The sequence below is a fragment of the Jaculus jaculus genome, chromosome 8 (assembly GCF_020740685.1).
Source record: "Jaculus jaculus isolate mJacJac1 chromosome 8, mJacJac1.mat.Y.cur, whole genome shotgun sequence".
Taxonomy (NCBI): Eukaryota; Metazoa; Chordata; class Mammalia; order Rodentia; family Dipodidae; genus Jaculus; species Jaculus jaculus.
The window spans coordinates 61,781,183-61,798,039 of NC_059109.1; the positions used below are offsets into that span (position 1 = coordinate 61,781,183).

At 44.6% G+C, this 16,857-nt stretch overlaps 1 protein-coding gene across 2 annotated transcripts; it reads right to left on the reverse strand.

Moving 5' to 3' along the window:
• Positions 1 to 215: 215 nt before the first annotated feature.
• Grem1 (gremlin 1, DAN family BMP antagonist) lies at positions 216 to 13,604 on the reverse strand. Of its 2 annotated transcripts, none has more exons than XM_004669717.2 (2): positions 13,455 to 13,604; positions 216 to 3,302 (listed from the first exon to the last, which is right to left on the reverse strand). In XM_004669717.2, exon 2 carries the CDS (start codon positions 3,299 to 3,301, stop codon positions 2,747 to 2,749), a length of 555 nt encoding a protein of 184 aa, XP_004669774.1. In that variant the 5' UTR covers position 3,302; positions 13,455 to 13,604; the 3' UTR covers positions 216 to 2,746. The 2 variants fall into 2 exon arrangements, with proteins under 2 accessions (XP_004669774.1, XP_045013537.1); XM_045157602.1 differs by lacking the exon at positions 13,455 to 13,604 and adding an exon at positions 10,058 to 10,096.
• Positions 13,605 to 16,857: the final 3,253 nt, after the last annotated feature.

Sequence of the window (16,857 nt, forward strand, 5' to 3'; positions counted from 1 at the left end):
ACTTACAGAAAGTGAACATTATAAAAATTAGTGTTTGGTGTTTGTCATTATTTCAGTTGGTAAGATTAAGATCACAACTATTATGCCACAAAAATTCTACTATAATAATGAACAAATGTATATGTGTGTGTGTATGTATATATACCATTACATGATATATATATATATATATATATATATATATATATATATATATATATATCATTACAATCATAGGTAACTCTAATGAAATAAATGACAGCTACAACATCTTCAGTAGGTGGTAGGGCTCACACAGTGTCTGTGCCCCTTTCTGTACAGGCCCAGTTAGCAAGACAGATATTTTCCTCTCTGGGCAGTATTCTGTTCTTAGGGCATTTGTGCTTCTGATTATCCCAGTGAAGTTAATTTTAAGGAAATTCTCTTTACTTACATACAAGACTGTGGTAAAAAGTCCTAAAAGTGGACTGTAGCTGCCAACTTAACCCATTGCTCTTTTACAAAATTGCATGCTTGTGGCAGAATCTAAACAAGAGAAATTCAATATTTTCTGGTTTTGACTGTCATTCTTCCTCTCTGGTGATTTTACAGTTCAGCCTCTTCCCCCTTCTTTTCCTCTGCCCCACCCTTGAACTCTGCCATTGCATTTGAGGGTTTTAATCAAATCTATCCTGTGATTTAGTGCTGGGAAATGTAGCTGATGCAGAGATTCATGGAAGGGGCGTAAAGTGTCTATGAAACACACAGACTATAAGTTTGTGCAAATTCATCTAGTGTACCTAGTGTAGATCAGAATAGTGAGTTTTCAAAGTTCAACAATGGATTCAATGTTTTAGGTGTTCAAGAAGCATTTGTCTTCTACAATAGTAGACGGGGGAGCAAAACAAAGTAAAAAACAGAGCTAGAGCAAAACAAAGTGAAAAAAAGCATCAATGGTCTTACAATGGACCTGTGTGTAGCAATGTTTGTTTTCCAAATGACACACCACTTAGCTAGCTAAGCCTAGAGGAGACAAGCAAAAAGAGTATTTGGAGTATTTGCATATACAACCTCAGTCTTAAAGGGGATTGTTTCGTCCAATCCAAAACAGATAAGGTCCACCTACTCTGCACTGAGGCCCTTCAACTGTAAGTAGGCACTTGGGGAGCACAGCTTTATTCAGAGGACAGCAACTGCAGTATGCGCAGAATATTTACAACGCGACATAAATCCACTGGGAGAAACTGGCCAGTCAGCACATCCAGTGCTCTGCTTTCATAATGGGATTCCTTCCAAACCCTTTGAGGGCAAATGAAAGGAAGGTCAAAGCTTGTGCCTCTCCTCCTGTACTGTATATGGCCAGATGCAATCTCTTGGCTTCCTTACTCTTTCTTCTTCCCAACTTTCTCCTAACAGTGGCTAAAACAAAGACCAACAAAAGACTTCTACCTAAAAAAGAGCAGGTAAACTCTCCCATACTATTCCTTTTTGTCAGGTATACTGAGCAAGAGCATGAATACTCATTTGCAGTCTTTCATTAAATCCATTAGGCCATTTTTAGGCACATTATTTTATATATATATATATATATATTTGTAGTTGACTGCCAAGAAAGAGGATAATAGGGAAAAGGAATGTTTCAATAATGTGATCTTATTCATCCCCAATTACTCTGTTCTTATTCCTCCTCCCACTAAAACCCTTCTTGCCAATTAACCCCCATCAGGCTTTCATGTCTGGGTTTGTTAGTCCCACTGCAGAGGCAGGTTTTTTCAAAACAGGGTTGTGCATCTCCAAAATGTTATGCAGGAATAATGATAGGGAGAAAATCAATGATAACCAAGAAAAAATAAGATAACAGAACTTTGGCTGACAGGGCTTTTGATTTCTCCTATCCCAGTGTAGAAAGTTTTCAACTACATCAGCTGTCCTCATGAGAAGTAAAGGAGGAAGGGTCGTTTTATTTAGCTCATTTACTTGGCCCTGAAAACAGGAGTGTTAAATACTGGTCTGAAGTTTGAGTTATAGCTAGTCTCATTACATCGCAGTCCCAGCTAAAGTTAAATATTATTATTATTTAGGTATCTTATTTCCCTTTAGTCCCCCTGGGTTCTTTTGAGTATCAAGTAAAACCTTTCACTGAAGCACAGGTCTCACTATACTTTTGGAGAGGGACTTTCCTGGCCCGGACTGGTTCTCTCCCTCAGGGTTCCCAAAGTCAACCCTTGATCCATCAGCGTCCCCAGTGACTGGAGGTTCTTTAAAGACATTCACATCCACAGTCAAGTGAATTCATTTAGGGACCTTGTCAGACATGGGATACAACTGAAGTGTCAGTGAGAGCCTCAGAAGGGATGGATGTGGGAGAAAAGGTAAGAAGCAAACATGGGCTAGTTTCCAAGTCCAACGGCAGGACTAAATCAAGTCTCTTGCCCTCAGAGTTGCCTCTTCCACTACTATTCATTCTGTAGAGCTGTCCTGATGCCCAGGGCCTATGGAAGACTGAAGGCGAAACCGACCATAGCCCTATGCCTGTGAGTGTGTGTCCCTGCGGTGACAACATCTCACACCATCCCCGTGTGAAGCTGAGAGTAAGAGACAGGGCCCTGCATGAGAGAACGTCTCCTCTGGTGTCTGAAAACTCAGATGGCACGCTGGGGCACACTCTAGGCATAAGCAAGACTGTGCCAGAGGGCACTTGCTAGTTGTTCTGGCCTCTAGATTTAAGCCAAGTTCAGGTCTGCCTCTGAACATCTCTAGGACAGACTATGGTGTGTCCACCTTTGGCTTAATCCAAATCGATGGATATGCAACGACACTGCTTGACGCGTGTGACCCTCTTCTTCTTGGTGGGTGGCTGCAGTTCTGGGCAGTTGAGTGTGACCATCATGGTGGTGAATTTCTTGGGCTTGCAGAAGGAGCAGGACTGAAAGGAGCCTTCCTCCTTGCGGACGTGCCTGGGGATGTAGAAGGAGTTGCACTGGCCGTAGCAGAAGCGGTTGATGATGGTGCGGCTGTTGCAGCCCTCCTCGTGGATGGTCTGCTTCAGAGGCTGCGTCTTGCACCAGTCTCGCTTCAGGTATTTGCGCTCGGTCACGTGCAAGGCCTCCTGGCTGGACTCCAGCACCTCCTCCCCAGGCATGGCAGTGCCCCGGCCCTGGCCCCGGCCCCGGGTCCTGGAGCCCGGCTGCTGCGGAGACTGTGTCTGCTCGGAGTCATTGTGCTGGGCCTTGTCCGGAGGCGGGATGGCACCCTGGGACCCTTTCTTCTTCCCTTCTGTGGCCGGCAGCAGTGTCCCCAGGAGGAGCAGCAGAGCCCCCACGATGTAGGTCCTGCGGCTCATGCTAGACAGGGGGAAACAGCAACAACGGAAAAGTTACTGAAGCGGAATCAACAGCACCAAACATCTCATACAGCATTTGCTATGCACTTGATGGAACCCATTGCACAGACTTCCGACAGTATCTCTAGGAATTAGGTACTGTTTTTCCCACCATCCTCTCAACCATCCAGCTGTGAGCAGCCTGCCACAGGTCACACAGTTAATTAGCCAAGCTTTAATCTCAACCAGGACCTGTCTCTTGGTCTCAGGGACTTCCTCCCACAAGAATGCCTTGCTGGCTTCTGACATTCGACTTCATATCATGCTCATTTAACTGTATTCAGTCTTGTATTTGACAGCACGAGACTTCCCTTGCTACCAGGCCCCCAAGGATAACCAGAAAGCCGATGACAGAAAAGAATCAAGAGAGGAACACTGGGTGGAAGTCAGGAGGGCATAAGTATTCCTTATGCCACTCTTTATACCATGATAAATGTTTTTCTACACTTTTAGTGGTGAAATAGGTCACCTACATATATGTCTATATGTTTAGAATTTAAATCTTACTGGCTAGCCAGGTAGGCCTTTAATTAATTGTTTTGAGAATTAAACTCTTAAGTTAGTGTACAAAATAATGTGTTTCATTATAAATCTTCATACATTTGCCATTGTACTTTGCTCATATTTACCTCCCCCTTTACCCTCCCTGGCCTGTCTTCCCTCAAATAGTCCTGTCTCTGCTTTCATTCATTTGTATGTATGCAGTATATGTAGAGAATATTTAAAAATTTAAGTGATACGCCAGGAAGAGGTAGGAGGATCACTGTGAGTTTGAGGTCAGCCTAGGACTACAGAGTAAGTTCCAGGTCATCCTGGGCTACAGTGAGAGCCTACCTTGAAAAAAATTAAATGGTAGAAAAATGGGCAGATTCATTAATAAGCATGAATACATATTTGGCTAGAAATATGGTTTAGCAGTTAAGGCACTTGCCTGCAAACCTAAGGACTCAGGTGGACTATCCAGGTACAGATACACAGTGTTGCAAGCACACAATGTTGCACATATGCCGGGGGGTGGTCATGTGTCTGGATTTTGACTACAGTGGCTGGAGCCCCTGGCATTCCAATTCATTCAATCTCATCCCCCCCCTTTTTCTCTCCCCCATAAAAAATAAGGCCAGCTCAATTCACAACAGCTGGGAAATGGAACCAGTCTAGATGTCCCTCAACTGATTAGTGAATAATGAAGATATGGCACATTTATACAATGGAGTTCTACTCAGCAGTAAAGAAAAATGAAGTTATGAAATTTGCAAGAAAATGGATGGATCTGGAAAGGATTATACTAAGTGAGGTAACCCAGGCCCAAAAAGCTAAACATTGCATGTTCTCTCACATATGTGGATCCTAGCTACAATGACTGGACTTCAGTGTGAGTAGGAAGAAAATTCAGTAGCAAAGGCCAGTAAGCTAGAAAAGAGATATAAAGGGAAGAGAAAGGAAGGGAGGGCTTACTTAATAGGATGGTATTGTATATATGTAAGTAGAAGAATAGATTAATGGGGGTGAAAAGGCCCAAGTGAGGTCAGGGGAAGAGATCAAGTAAAGGAAAGGTGGAGGGAGGACTATCAAAATCTAATAGGATATAAATGAATCATATGGAAACCTACTTTTCTGGACAATGGAACACTCAGAAGCTATTGATTGTTGCTAGAAAATTCTCAGTGCCAGGGATGGGATACCTTTCAGTGAGTTGTTAGCCATGGAGGTCCCTAATGCCCCCAAAATATTACAGGCCATTGCCAAGGCCCTTGATTTCCCACCAAGAATAGATGGTAAGACCCTACTGCTGAAGACTCCACATACTTGGGCTGCAAGGCCACTAAGAAATCCTGCTGGAACTGAGCTGATAAGCTCCTCCATGTAGACCAGCTGACAGAAAGCTAGAAGAAGCCATTCTGCATGCAGTTCAATAGGAGAGAGAGAAATTACCAGTGAAGATATTCAACAGTGGACACTGCAAGCCTTATATTTGGCCAGCCAAGCCAAATGAGCCAACAGGTGCAATAGTGGCACGTCTGTCATGGTGGAAACCAACTGCCCTCCAATTGGACTGGAGGCCTTCTCCATGAGAGGGAATACATCCCTGATACTGAAAACTTAAAACATGGGTAGTCATGAGCCCTAGGGGTGTAATATCTGCTGATGTCTGGCTAAATGTATATACTATGCTCATCAAACTGCCCAGTAAGCACTTCTCTTAATGTTCATACTCTTATATTAATGCTACTCTCACTTTTGGTAGAGAATCTTCTCTTTTCAGGTGGCAGTGACCTTGGAATGACTCAGAAGGCATCATGGCACTGGGAAGAAGGGACAGGAATGCTCAACCCTTCAATATCTCCATCACACCTTCTAAGGCTCAGATTCTATTGCAGAAGAGGTGGCAGAAAGAATCTAAGAGCCAAAGGAAGGGTAGGACTCCTACAACGTGCTCACCCCAGACACAAAATGGCCTGGATATCCATGACCTCACAGTGTCTGACATTACCTACACAAGACCATCATAACAGGAGGAAAAGATCATGACATCAAAATGAAAGAGAGACTGAATGAGAGGGAGAAGGGATATGATGGAGAATGGAGTTTCAAAGGGGAAAGTGGGGGGAGGAAGGGTGTTACCATGGGATATTGTTTACAATCATGGAAGTTGTTAATAAAAAAAATTGAAAAGAAAAAAGTCCAGTTTGTTGGGCTTGCCTCAAAATAAAATAAATGCCACAGGCATGTTGATTAAGTTTATGACAATGAACTATTGATGTAAGTCTGGACATACATACAGGCCACAAAGGACAACAGCATACAACAGTGGTATAAATAACTAGTCAAAACAAAGCTTAATTACTTACTTAGTTAGTTAGTTAGTTAGTTAGTTAGTTAGTTAGTTAGATAGTTAGTTAAAATCAGAGGAAGAGATGAAGAAATGAAAAAACAGAGTAATAAAGCACATCAGAGAAAAGCACACTCTTCTAGGATGGGGGGGGGGGGAACAGGATTAAAAGCAAGAGAAAAGCATGAGAATGGGGATGGAGAGACAGCTTACCAGTTAGGGCACTTGCCTGTGAAGCCTAAGGACCCAGGTTTAACTCCCTAATACCACGTTAGCCAGATGCACAAGATATCTGGCACATGCATCTGGAATTTGTTTTCAGTGTCTGGATACCCTGGCACTCTCTCTCTTTATATATATATATATATATATATATGCCACTTTCTCTCATTCTCTCTTCTCTTCCCACCCCCACCCCCGTGTGTGTGTGTGTGTGTGTGTGACTCTCTCATAAAGAAAGAAAGAGAGAAAACATTTAAAAATATTTCTTAAAAGGGCCCCAGTTGAAACTAAGAATAATTGGGGAAACGTGCAAGAGTGCTGTTTTCTGGGCGAACCAGGAACTAGCACAACAGTGAAGGAGATGGACACAGAGAATAACCAACCCCTACCAAACCAGATATCCACAGACACAGAGGTGCCCAAGATCTCAACTTGGAAGTAGACCTAATATGAACCCAACATGGCTCAAGGAAATTTGTGGAAGAGGGGGCGGAAAGAATGTCAGAGCCACACATTGGGTCATGACACACAGAGACATTTCCTCCTACCCAAAACTAAAGGCTAACCCCACAATGCATGACCCATGTACTCCAACAAGGAGGGTCCCTGTGGAGGAGGGAGGACAGGGAGGAGGCTAACAATGGTACCAATTTGACTGCATTCACTGACAATGAAAATGAAAAAATTAAAATTTTAAATATCATGAGCGTATTAAACTTCTGGGGCAATCTTCTCAGGCTTGCCAGTGGACATAGTCATCTCAGGTGCTGTTAAAATGCAGCTTCTGACTCAGGGTATGCCTTTCCATTAACCACTGAGTAGCAAGGCCTGTAGCAAGCGATAAAGGACAGCAGATATTATTATAACATGGAAGGATTTTCTTTCCAATGGATACAGTTTTAAACTCACAGCCTCTCCCCAGGCAGAGACAACAACCTGAACTGAATCCTGAGGCTACCTAGTCCTGTGGTTTTCTGAATACATGAGCACAGTGGTGACATTCCCTTTTTTTTTTTAACACCAGCATTACATGTGATTGCCATTAAATACTTGTTAATATGATCTAATTTACTATAACCTTAATTGTCATAGAGCTGGACACATTGACATTATCTAGAGTGACTATCTTTCAAAGACAAAAGGAGTAGAGGATGTACTTTCTCTAAAGGATAGTCAGCCTCTGGCAAATGAAGATCATTCAACTCTAAAGCTAATGTCAAACCAAGATAATTGAATATTACATTTATAATTTCCTTAAATGTCACCATTTTTCCAACATTAACCTACTTTGGGACAAGTTCAAGTTTGGAGCTGATAATGTGACATTTAGCTCTTGTTCCAACTGTAGGTCCCCTGGCTTTTGTCAGTTTATGTTACAACATCCCTGTTCTTTAAACAGTATTTTTATCCCAACAACAAAAATATTAATTTCTTTGTTTTGTCTTTTAAAAATATCACTTATGAAGAAAGTCAAGTTATAAAACAGTACTGATTTTCTCCAGAGACCATTCAGTCTCCCAGGCAAATACAATGTGAATTTGAGAGGCTTTTTATAAGTTTCTGATGTTTACTCAATTCAGAGCCAAGATCTGAAATAAAAACTCATTCACTGCCATTTCAAATGAGGAGTACATAGATGGCCCTAGACCCATGCTGACAATCTTCTTCCACATCAACTAGAAATGAGCTCCAAGCCAATTAGTCCTCACAAGGCCAAGAACTTCAAGGGCTACAATCGCAGAGGCCAACCTGAAATTGATTGTGTATGTTAACTACATATGATAGTTCACATCATAAAGCCATGTTGTTCTATAAACTCAGATTTTCTTTTTTTTTTAATTTTGTTACTATGTTTTATTTTTATTTTTTGGTTTTTCAAGGTAGGGTCTCACTCTAGCTCAGGCTGACCTGGAATTCACTATGTAATCTCAGGCTGGCCTTGAACTCATAGCGATCCTCCTACCTCTGCCTCCCAAGTGCTGGGATTAAAGGCATGTGCCACCACACCTGGCTCAGCTTTTCTTTTTTAATATATTTTATAAATATTTTATTTATTTATTTTATACAGAGAGAGAAAGAAAAGGCAGATAAAGAATGGGTGTGCCAGTGCCTCTAGCCACTACAAACCGCAGATGTAGGGCCACACCTTGCGCATCTGGTTTACATGAGTACTGGGGATTGAACATGGGTCTTTAGACTTTGCAGTCAAGCACCTTAACCACTAAGCCATCTGTCCAGCCCTCAGTTTTTCTTTTCTAGTATTTTCACACCTGTTATTGAACCTACTTCAAGAATATCAACATAGGGAGACCTCACTTTCTAAACAGCAGAGCTCTTACTTTAGTAAAATGTTCAGTGTGCCCCTAGATGTTCTGCCTGAGTAAGGATGAGGAGATAAGCAAAAGCAGTGTTGGAGTCAAGACTGCCAGTGACCATGGGGCATCAACCTCCAAACTATTCTTAACTACTCAGTGAAGGAAATAAGAATGTCTTTTGCTTGAAAACACAACTGTATTTCCACCATGGAATTTGTACTTTGTAAATATCATTAAGACACAGGAAATACAGGAGCCTAAATCTCATGGACACACACACCTACAACCAACAGAAGCCATATTAGCACCCTCCATCCTGTGTAGATCTTGGCACTTTGTTACAGTGTCCACACCAGCACTAAGAATGGAGTCTTTGGCTGGACAGGGTGGCACATGCCTTTAATTCCAGCACTTGGGAAGCAGATGTGGGAGGATTGTTATGAGTTTGGAGGCCAGTCTGGGACTACAGAGTGGGTTTAGATCAACCTAGGCTAGAGTAAGACCCTACCTCAGGGGAAAAAAAAAAAATAGAGTGTTTGCCATCTGAAGACTCAGAAATACAGATGATATGTGTGACCTGCTTCCAATGTCTTGATATCCTCAGGAAGCAAAGGCCAGCTCCTTCCAACACTTCTCTCATCGTAGTTCTCATATTGACTAAACAATTTACTCATACAATAGGTTTAATGATGCTTTGTGTAACAAATACAGTGAAAGCCAGTTGGCTGCCCTGAACTTCTGGTCAATTCCTCCTGCTGACCTGAGTTTTAAAAAGACATTCAAAGGCATGACATCAAATCAGTCTCCCAGCATAAAATAATGATTTTATTTTATGAGATTATTTTATATTCCATAAGCAGGCCAGATTTTAAAATAATGCATTCCTTTTTTACCCCACCTAATCTTTGGGAAAAGTAAAGGCTATTTAATTGGTATTTAATTTTAAAAAATACAATCATCTTTTAGAAATCAAGTAGAGGGCTGTGTGGATGGCTAAGCAGTTAAAGGCACTTGCTTACAAAACTTGCTGGCCAGGGTTCAATTCCCCAGTACCCAAGTAAAGCCAGATGCACAAAGTGGTGCATGCATCTGGAGTTCATTTTCAGCAACAAGAGCTCTGACATGCCCATATTCTTTCTCTCTCTCTCTCTCTCTCTCTCTCTCTCTCTCTCTCTCTCGCTTTCTTTCTCTTTTCCTCTCTCCTTCCCTCCCTCCTTTCCTTTTATTCTTTCTCCTCTCTGCAAATAAATAAAAATATTTTTAAGAAACTGAAAGTTCAAGTACAGAATCCCTTATTAAGAATAAGGATTTTGGGGGGCTGGAGAGATGGCTTAGCGGTTAAGCGCTCACCTGTGAAGCCTATGGACCCCGGTTCGAGGCTCAGTTCCCCAGGTCCCACGTTAGCCAGATGCACAAGGGGGCGCACACATCTGGAGTTCATCTGCAGTAGCTGGAAGTCCTGGCGCACCCATTCTCTCTCTCTCCCTCTATCTGTCTTTCTCTCTGTGTCTGTTGCTCTCAAATAAATAAATAAAAAATGAACAAAAAGTATTTTTAAAAAAAAGAATAAGGATTTTTTTCAAACAAGTTTGCACCAAGGAGACTAAAAAATAATAGTTGGGACACATAGTTAATCTCATTCTTTACATATTGCAAATCTCTTACCCATAACTTGCCCATACTTAAAGCTACTAAGGCTAAAGTCTGCTGCTGGACAGCATTACACAGAGTAAGGAGGAAACCACCTGGTGGTTAAATATCTTAATGGCTCTCTGATCATTGAGAGAGTTTTGTTTTTAAGTGAAGTTAATGATCAAATGCAATTTTTGAGGTCAACAGGAAACGAGCTAGGAAGTGCAAATGTTAGATGGTCACCAAGCAGTATACTGAGTAAGAGCCAAGTGACCATTAGTATGCTGTAGAGAAAGATGTGTTGTGTAAGTAGAAGTGGGATTCAAGACTAAATTCAGAACCACCCTACTACTATATCCTGGTGCTATATTAAATTCCTACTTCTAACACCACCACTAATAATAAAAGTTACCTTTTAATATTTTTAAGCCTTTGCTATGCCATATATTATGCTAAATGCTGTCCAAATTTTGTCATTTATTTTTCACAAGAAAATATGGAGTAGATAATGTGTCTTCCTTTACCAATCAGGAATCTAACAAAAGTCAGAGTCTTAAAAAAAAAAAATGGAGAGCCAGAATTTGAGCCCAATTGGGTTTAACCCCCAAATGTGTCCTTAGCCACTGTCCCAAGGACACCTAGCATAGCACTTAACAAGAAATGCCAGCAATAAAAATTGAGTACTTCAATTATTTATTTGTATCTTCAGGTTCGCATGTGAAGGAAGATTTCCTTGTCCTAGGAATTCCTGGTGTACTTTGCATTTCTAAGAACATATGTTAAAACTAAAGAAAATTCTTTGCAGATGTAAGACACGGGCTGGTAGCACTTGCCCGGTCAGTGCTTTCCGGTTACATACGCAGGCACGTCTCTCACCTGCCTCCCTCTTCTCGCTACAGAAATGGGTGAGGTTTTCTTGTGTCTTTTACCTTCCATTCTTGAACATACTCAGTAGCTTTGCAGTCAACAAGCACTTCTTGGAGAAATGTCTAGACCATGAAATTTCTTTTTATCTTATTACTTTTAATGCTGGACTATAAAGACATAGTCATCAGCTGCCTCAGTTGAGAAGGGTGGGAGGTACTAATTCAGAGATATGGGGACATAATATATTTCTGTTCTTCCCTGTATAGATATTCACATGAAGACTACATTAGCCAACCTGGATTTTCTACAGATTCGGGGTGAACAAATATTTCATTCCCGATGAACTTTGAAAAGAAAACAGAAAACCTGAACAATTACAAAGTTTGTGGAATACTAATTCCGTCAGTGACCCAGGGATGAAACACACACAGCCAGCGCAGTTCTAAAGAACTTTGAATAATTAGTAAATACCAACCATTTCAGCAGGGCAATTGAGCCAATCATCGGAACCACAGCACCTACATTTGTCAGCTTGCTCGGGGGAGGTAAAACAGAATCTAGTTTTGTTAAGATCTTTCTGCCTTTGCTTTGAAATGTCTAGATCTTGGTGCCTCCTTGCCTCTTCGCGAAAAGAAAAAAAGAGGGGGGAGGAAGGGCGACCCTGGGGACGAAAGAAGACTCCTCACCCTGGAATGGGGTTATCGTAACCTCTTCTATGCTATTTATTTAACTTGTTAACGTAACCAGAAGGAAACCGCTGCTGTAGGGACCGTAGGACAGCTTAAAACCCTGGTGAGCCACTGAACACAATAGACTATTTTAATCAGTTCATATCCTGGCACCATCTCAAGGGAACATAAACAGACGCGCACAGCGCTTGGATTTGCCCTTTCCATCAGGAGATCCAATTACCTACTGATGGTCGGTCGTCTCTCTGCACTCCGACCAGTAAAGAGGAAATTTTTAACCCCTCACTTTGAGGCTATATTTTGCATCAAAGAGTCGGGATTTGGAGTCGGCTGGGGAGGCGAAGGCGGCGCTGAGTTAGACCCGGGGAGCCGTCCTGGGCGCGTGGGAAGGTGTTGATAGCAGAAGCTTGCCACTTCGCGTCCTTGCCAGCGCAGGGCCCAGGAAAACGCCAGACTGGAGCACTCCCAGTGGGAACTGAGACCCGAGGCAATGCCAAGAGTACCAGTGAGTCCATTCTCCCTAAACTTGAATTATACAAGTAACTACTAGTGAAGTGACAGCCCGTGCACTGCCCCCAACCTTCCTCTGGGAACTGTAGTGGGGAATGAGCCGCAGTGGACCCGCCTTGAGCGGCCAGACGCACGTCTTGGGTGCAGCCAGGCGCAGCGAAGCGCAGCTGGAGCCTCTAGGGTACTGATTGCCGGGCACCCACGGAAGTGGGAACGGGCCGGTGGCAGCTGCTCGGCGCCGGCACGTCTGCAGCTCCGCGGCCGAGCGCGTAGAAGCCCGAGGCTCAGAACAGAAAACCGCGCGCCGGCCGAGCGCAGCCAGCATGCGGCAGTGCGTCGGACGGTCGGCGGCGTGACCAGTGCGGGTTCGTCGAATATCGCGCGTCCCGGGTGGCCTCGCGCCCAGACGCAGGCTCCTGCATCCTCCAGGCGCGCGGTGGTGGTGCCTAGTGGAGTCCTTCCTGCTGGCACAACGGGACCAGGGGCTCCGCCTCACCTCCACGTCCTCCTGCCTGCAGCGGAATCCTCTACCTGACTCAGACTAGCCTCGCGGACGCCCACCCGGGTCCCCGCCCGCCGCGCAGCCCACGAGGTCGCTCTCGGGCAGCGCGGCCCTCGTGTTCCCCTTCTAGCTGCTCCTGTGGCGGGACCCACGCGACGCGGCCCTAACAGGGCGGCGAGTGTGACGGATACTGGGGTTCGAGTACCAGGAATAGGTTACCAGGTAGCAGAAACTGGATGCCCTCTCGTGATACCGTCTTCCCCTCGCTGCACACCCAGCACAGCGAGGTCGCCGAATGTGGCACCTCCGCAGGAAGGACAAGGCCATGACCGTTCAGGGTTCACCCCAGAGAACCTCACCAAGGGCTAAGGCGCAGAGGAAGTGCGCGAGATGAGGACTTTAGGATTCTGGGCTAGCCCCTGGCCAATGCACCCCCGCACTCATGCATGCGCACACACAGACACCCGCACGCATGTAACTCGCGCACATACTCCCGCACGCATGCACACGCACACGCTGGCAGAGTGGCTAGTGCCCCGGCGCTCACCTGTCCGCGCGGCGGGTCTGGCGCTGCTGACGCGAGGCGCTGCCGCGGCCTGAGCCGCTCGGGCTCGGCGCGGAGTCAGCGGGACCGAGGAAGATGCTGCGGCCGGGCGCCGGGTTGCCGGGTCCTCAAAGGGCGCACCGAGTGCCGGGCATCCTCAGGGTCTCCCGTTTAAATGCCGCCGGCCCCGCGCGTCGCCCAGAGCCGCGCCTCTCCATTGGCCAGGCGCCGCCGCCACCGCGGGACCCGCCGTCCACCCCCTTCCTTCCCAGGGCTGCCTCCGCCCCCCGCACCCGCCTGCCTCCCCGCGGGGTCCCCTCTCCGCCCGCCTCGTCTCTTTGTCTGCTCCCCCCGCCGGCGGGGTAGGAGAGGTCACCCCAGGGAACCGCGCTTGGAATGCACAGCAAATCACATTTTCCGCTCCCGTTGGAGAGGGGAGCGGGAGGAAATCTCCCGGCCCCTCGCTCGTTTCCAGCCCCCGGCCTCCGCTGCCCTTCCAGTCCGCTCCGCTCGCTCCTCTGCCCGCGGCCGCAAGTCCGGGTGTCAGGGCGGCGCTGCGCAGAGCCGGGACCCCGACGGATCGCGACCATCAGGGGGACGGGGCTGCGGGACGCTGCGCCCTAGACCTCCGAGCTGGCGCGCGCGGACTCGGCGTCCCGCCACACCCCTGCCCGCAGCCTGTAGCCAAGCGAACACCCTCTCCTCCTCTCTCAGATGCCCACGGCTGTGAGTGTCGGGTCGCGGGATGCAACCAAAAGTGTAAGATTTCTAGAGCTAGAACCTAGAACCTGACAAAAGGACCCTCAGCAGGCCAACTTTCCATTTGTAAATAAATGACTTTAAGAAGGGAGAGAAGAATCGCTAGAAGAGGGCTTTTCCGAGGCGTATTGGAGATATAAGAAAACGCTAGACGAGGAAATAACTTCCCAGCAATTTAAGCCCCCCCCCCCGAAAAAAAAAAAACTAGGTGAAAACCCAATGGCACATTCTGCATTTATCTCGGGTGGGAGAAGGGGAACACTGAAGCTTGAAACACATTCATCTGTTCTCTTGGCAAAGATCCGTACGTTTTGTGTGTCGAAGATGCAGTACATGCAAACATCAGCAGGTCTGAAAGAGCCCAAGTCAGGCCAAATGGAGATTTTGCAAAAGATTCGTCACAGAAGGAAATATGAATGTGTCTAAAGCAAAAATAGCCAGAAAGGAAAACCTATCGAAATATACTTATGAGACACCTGTGATTTGGTCGCTTGTTTAGGAAAATAAAACCAAACCAGGAAGCAATGTAAATGGAGGAGGAAGCAAGAAACATACTGAATGCCCATAGATGCCATTAGGGACTTCAAAGGGAGTTTTGAAAAATAAATGAAGCAAGGTGGGGATCTACATTGTGTTGATATGAGAGCAGTTCAGTACTCTGGATGTTGGGGCCAAGGGAAGTTTCCATACACCAGCCACGAACTGCACTTTACAGACTTGTTACATCATCTCAAATCATGGTTGTCTACAGGACAGGAATCTCCAATAGGCTTCAAGATCATCAAGGGAGTTTCTAGAGCGCTACAGGTCAGAAATACACAAGACAAGCAGCAAAGAATTCAGCCAAAGCCCACAACAAGATGCTTGAAGCCTGCTGTTCCCCTCGAGATGGGGAGCTGATTTCATAAATCAAATGGCTAATCACATTTTTTGCAAATTCATACAAACTGCCCCAAGTCTAAATACAAAGAGATCAATTTACCTCCTGAAATAATTGTTTTATTTTTTTTTATCTATGTCAATTTGGTAAATGATAACCACTCTAAGACAGTGTCACAGAGCTTTCAGCCCATGCTTCTGCTGTCCCCACACACACACACACAGCCCTCCTAGTCACTGCGTTATTTTTCCTCACTGTCATCCATCACTTTCAGCCACTGAGGTATTTTCTTACCCTCAAATAAAAACTTCTTGAGGGCAAGGCCTTTCTCTATTTTCCATCACTTTGGTTACATGAAATACACAATATATAATGTCCTACACGGAAATGGAATTCAGTAAGTTCATTTTGGCTGAGAAAGGCATATTTCCACAAACTAGAACGATCCAATGAGCCCAGTGCTGAGAATATAACCACAGTAAATACGGTAACAGAGGCCCTCACCTCCCCAGCTTCCAGTCTATATGTGTATAAATACTTATATTGATAAACAACTTTTTGGGCCCAGCTATTGCAAACTATGTTCCAATCTGAGTGAAAGCAAAAGGCTAAAGAATTATGGGAATCTTTTAAGCCTAATTACATCATTGACATCTGCTTTAAGTGAGGGGACTGAAGCAGATTTATTCAATATCACCAAAATTAAACTTCTGTTTTTTAAATTTATTTATTAGAGAGAGAGAATGGGCACGGCAGGGCCTCCAGCCACTGCAAATGAACTCCAGACTCATGTGCCACCTTGTGCATCTGGCTAACATGGGTCCTGGGGAATCGAGCCTGGGTCCTTTGGCTTTGCAGGAAAGTGCCTTAACCGCTAAGCTATCCCTCCAGCCCATGGATGTTTTTTTTTTTTTTTTTTTGAGGGGAGGGTTGAGGGAAGGTTGAGGGAGGGTCTCACTATTCCAGGGTGAGGCTGGAACCTTCAGCAATTCTCTTTCTACCTCAGTTTCCCAAGTGCAGTGATTACAGGCATGAGCCTTTACACCTAGTTCAAAGTTAAATTTTTAAATGTAAGGCATCTGGGGCTGGAGAGATTTCTCAGTGGTTAAGGCTCTTGCCTGCAAAGGCTAATGGCCTGTGTTCGATTCCCCAATACCTACATAACACCAGATGCACAGTGGCACATGCATCCAGAGTTTGTTTGCAGTTGCTGAAGGCATGCTATGTTCATTTTCTCTCCCTTTCTCCCTCCTTTTTTCTGCTTGCAAATAAATAAAAATATTTAAATGAAAGGTGCCTAAGTGAAAATAACTAAATGATAAATTTCACTTAATGAAATCCCTTCCAATCCTTGAAGTAGTGTGATAGGAGCAGATCCTGATCAGTCACTAGTGTGGAAAAGTTTTTCCACTACTTTTACCCACCCATTTGTAGGACAGCTGTAAAGTAGAATGTCTACCCCAAAGGTACTGAGAGAGAGAGAGAGAGAACTCACCAGATTTGGGGAAGAATTCTTGGTTAGATCTTCAGAAACTATTGATAGCTGCTCATATGATGGCAGAGTATATAAATGTCATCTTTACTGGATTGAAAAAATTTGAAGCTCTCTTGACATTTGGAGTTAAGCTACTCTATCCTTTCTAAAGAAAAAAGTGCTAAGCTTAAAGGAAAAGTATTTGTAGCAGTCAAATAAGTCAGATCTCTCATATTAATATACACATATTCTGTTTATAAGCTGTAAGAAAAATTCATAAGTAGTCCAAAGAA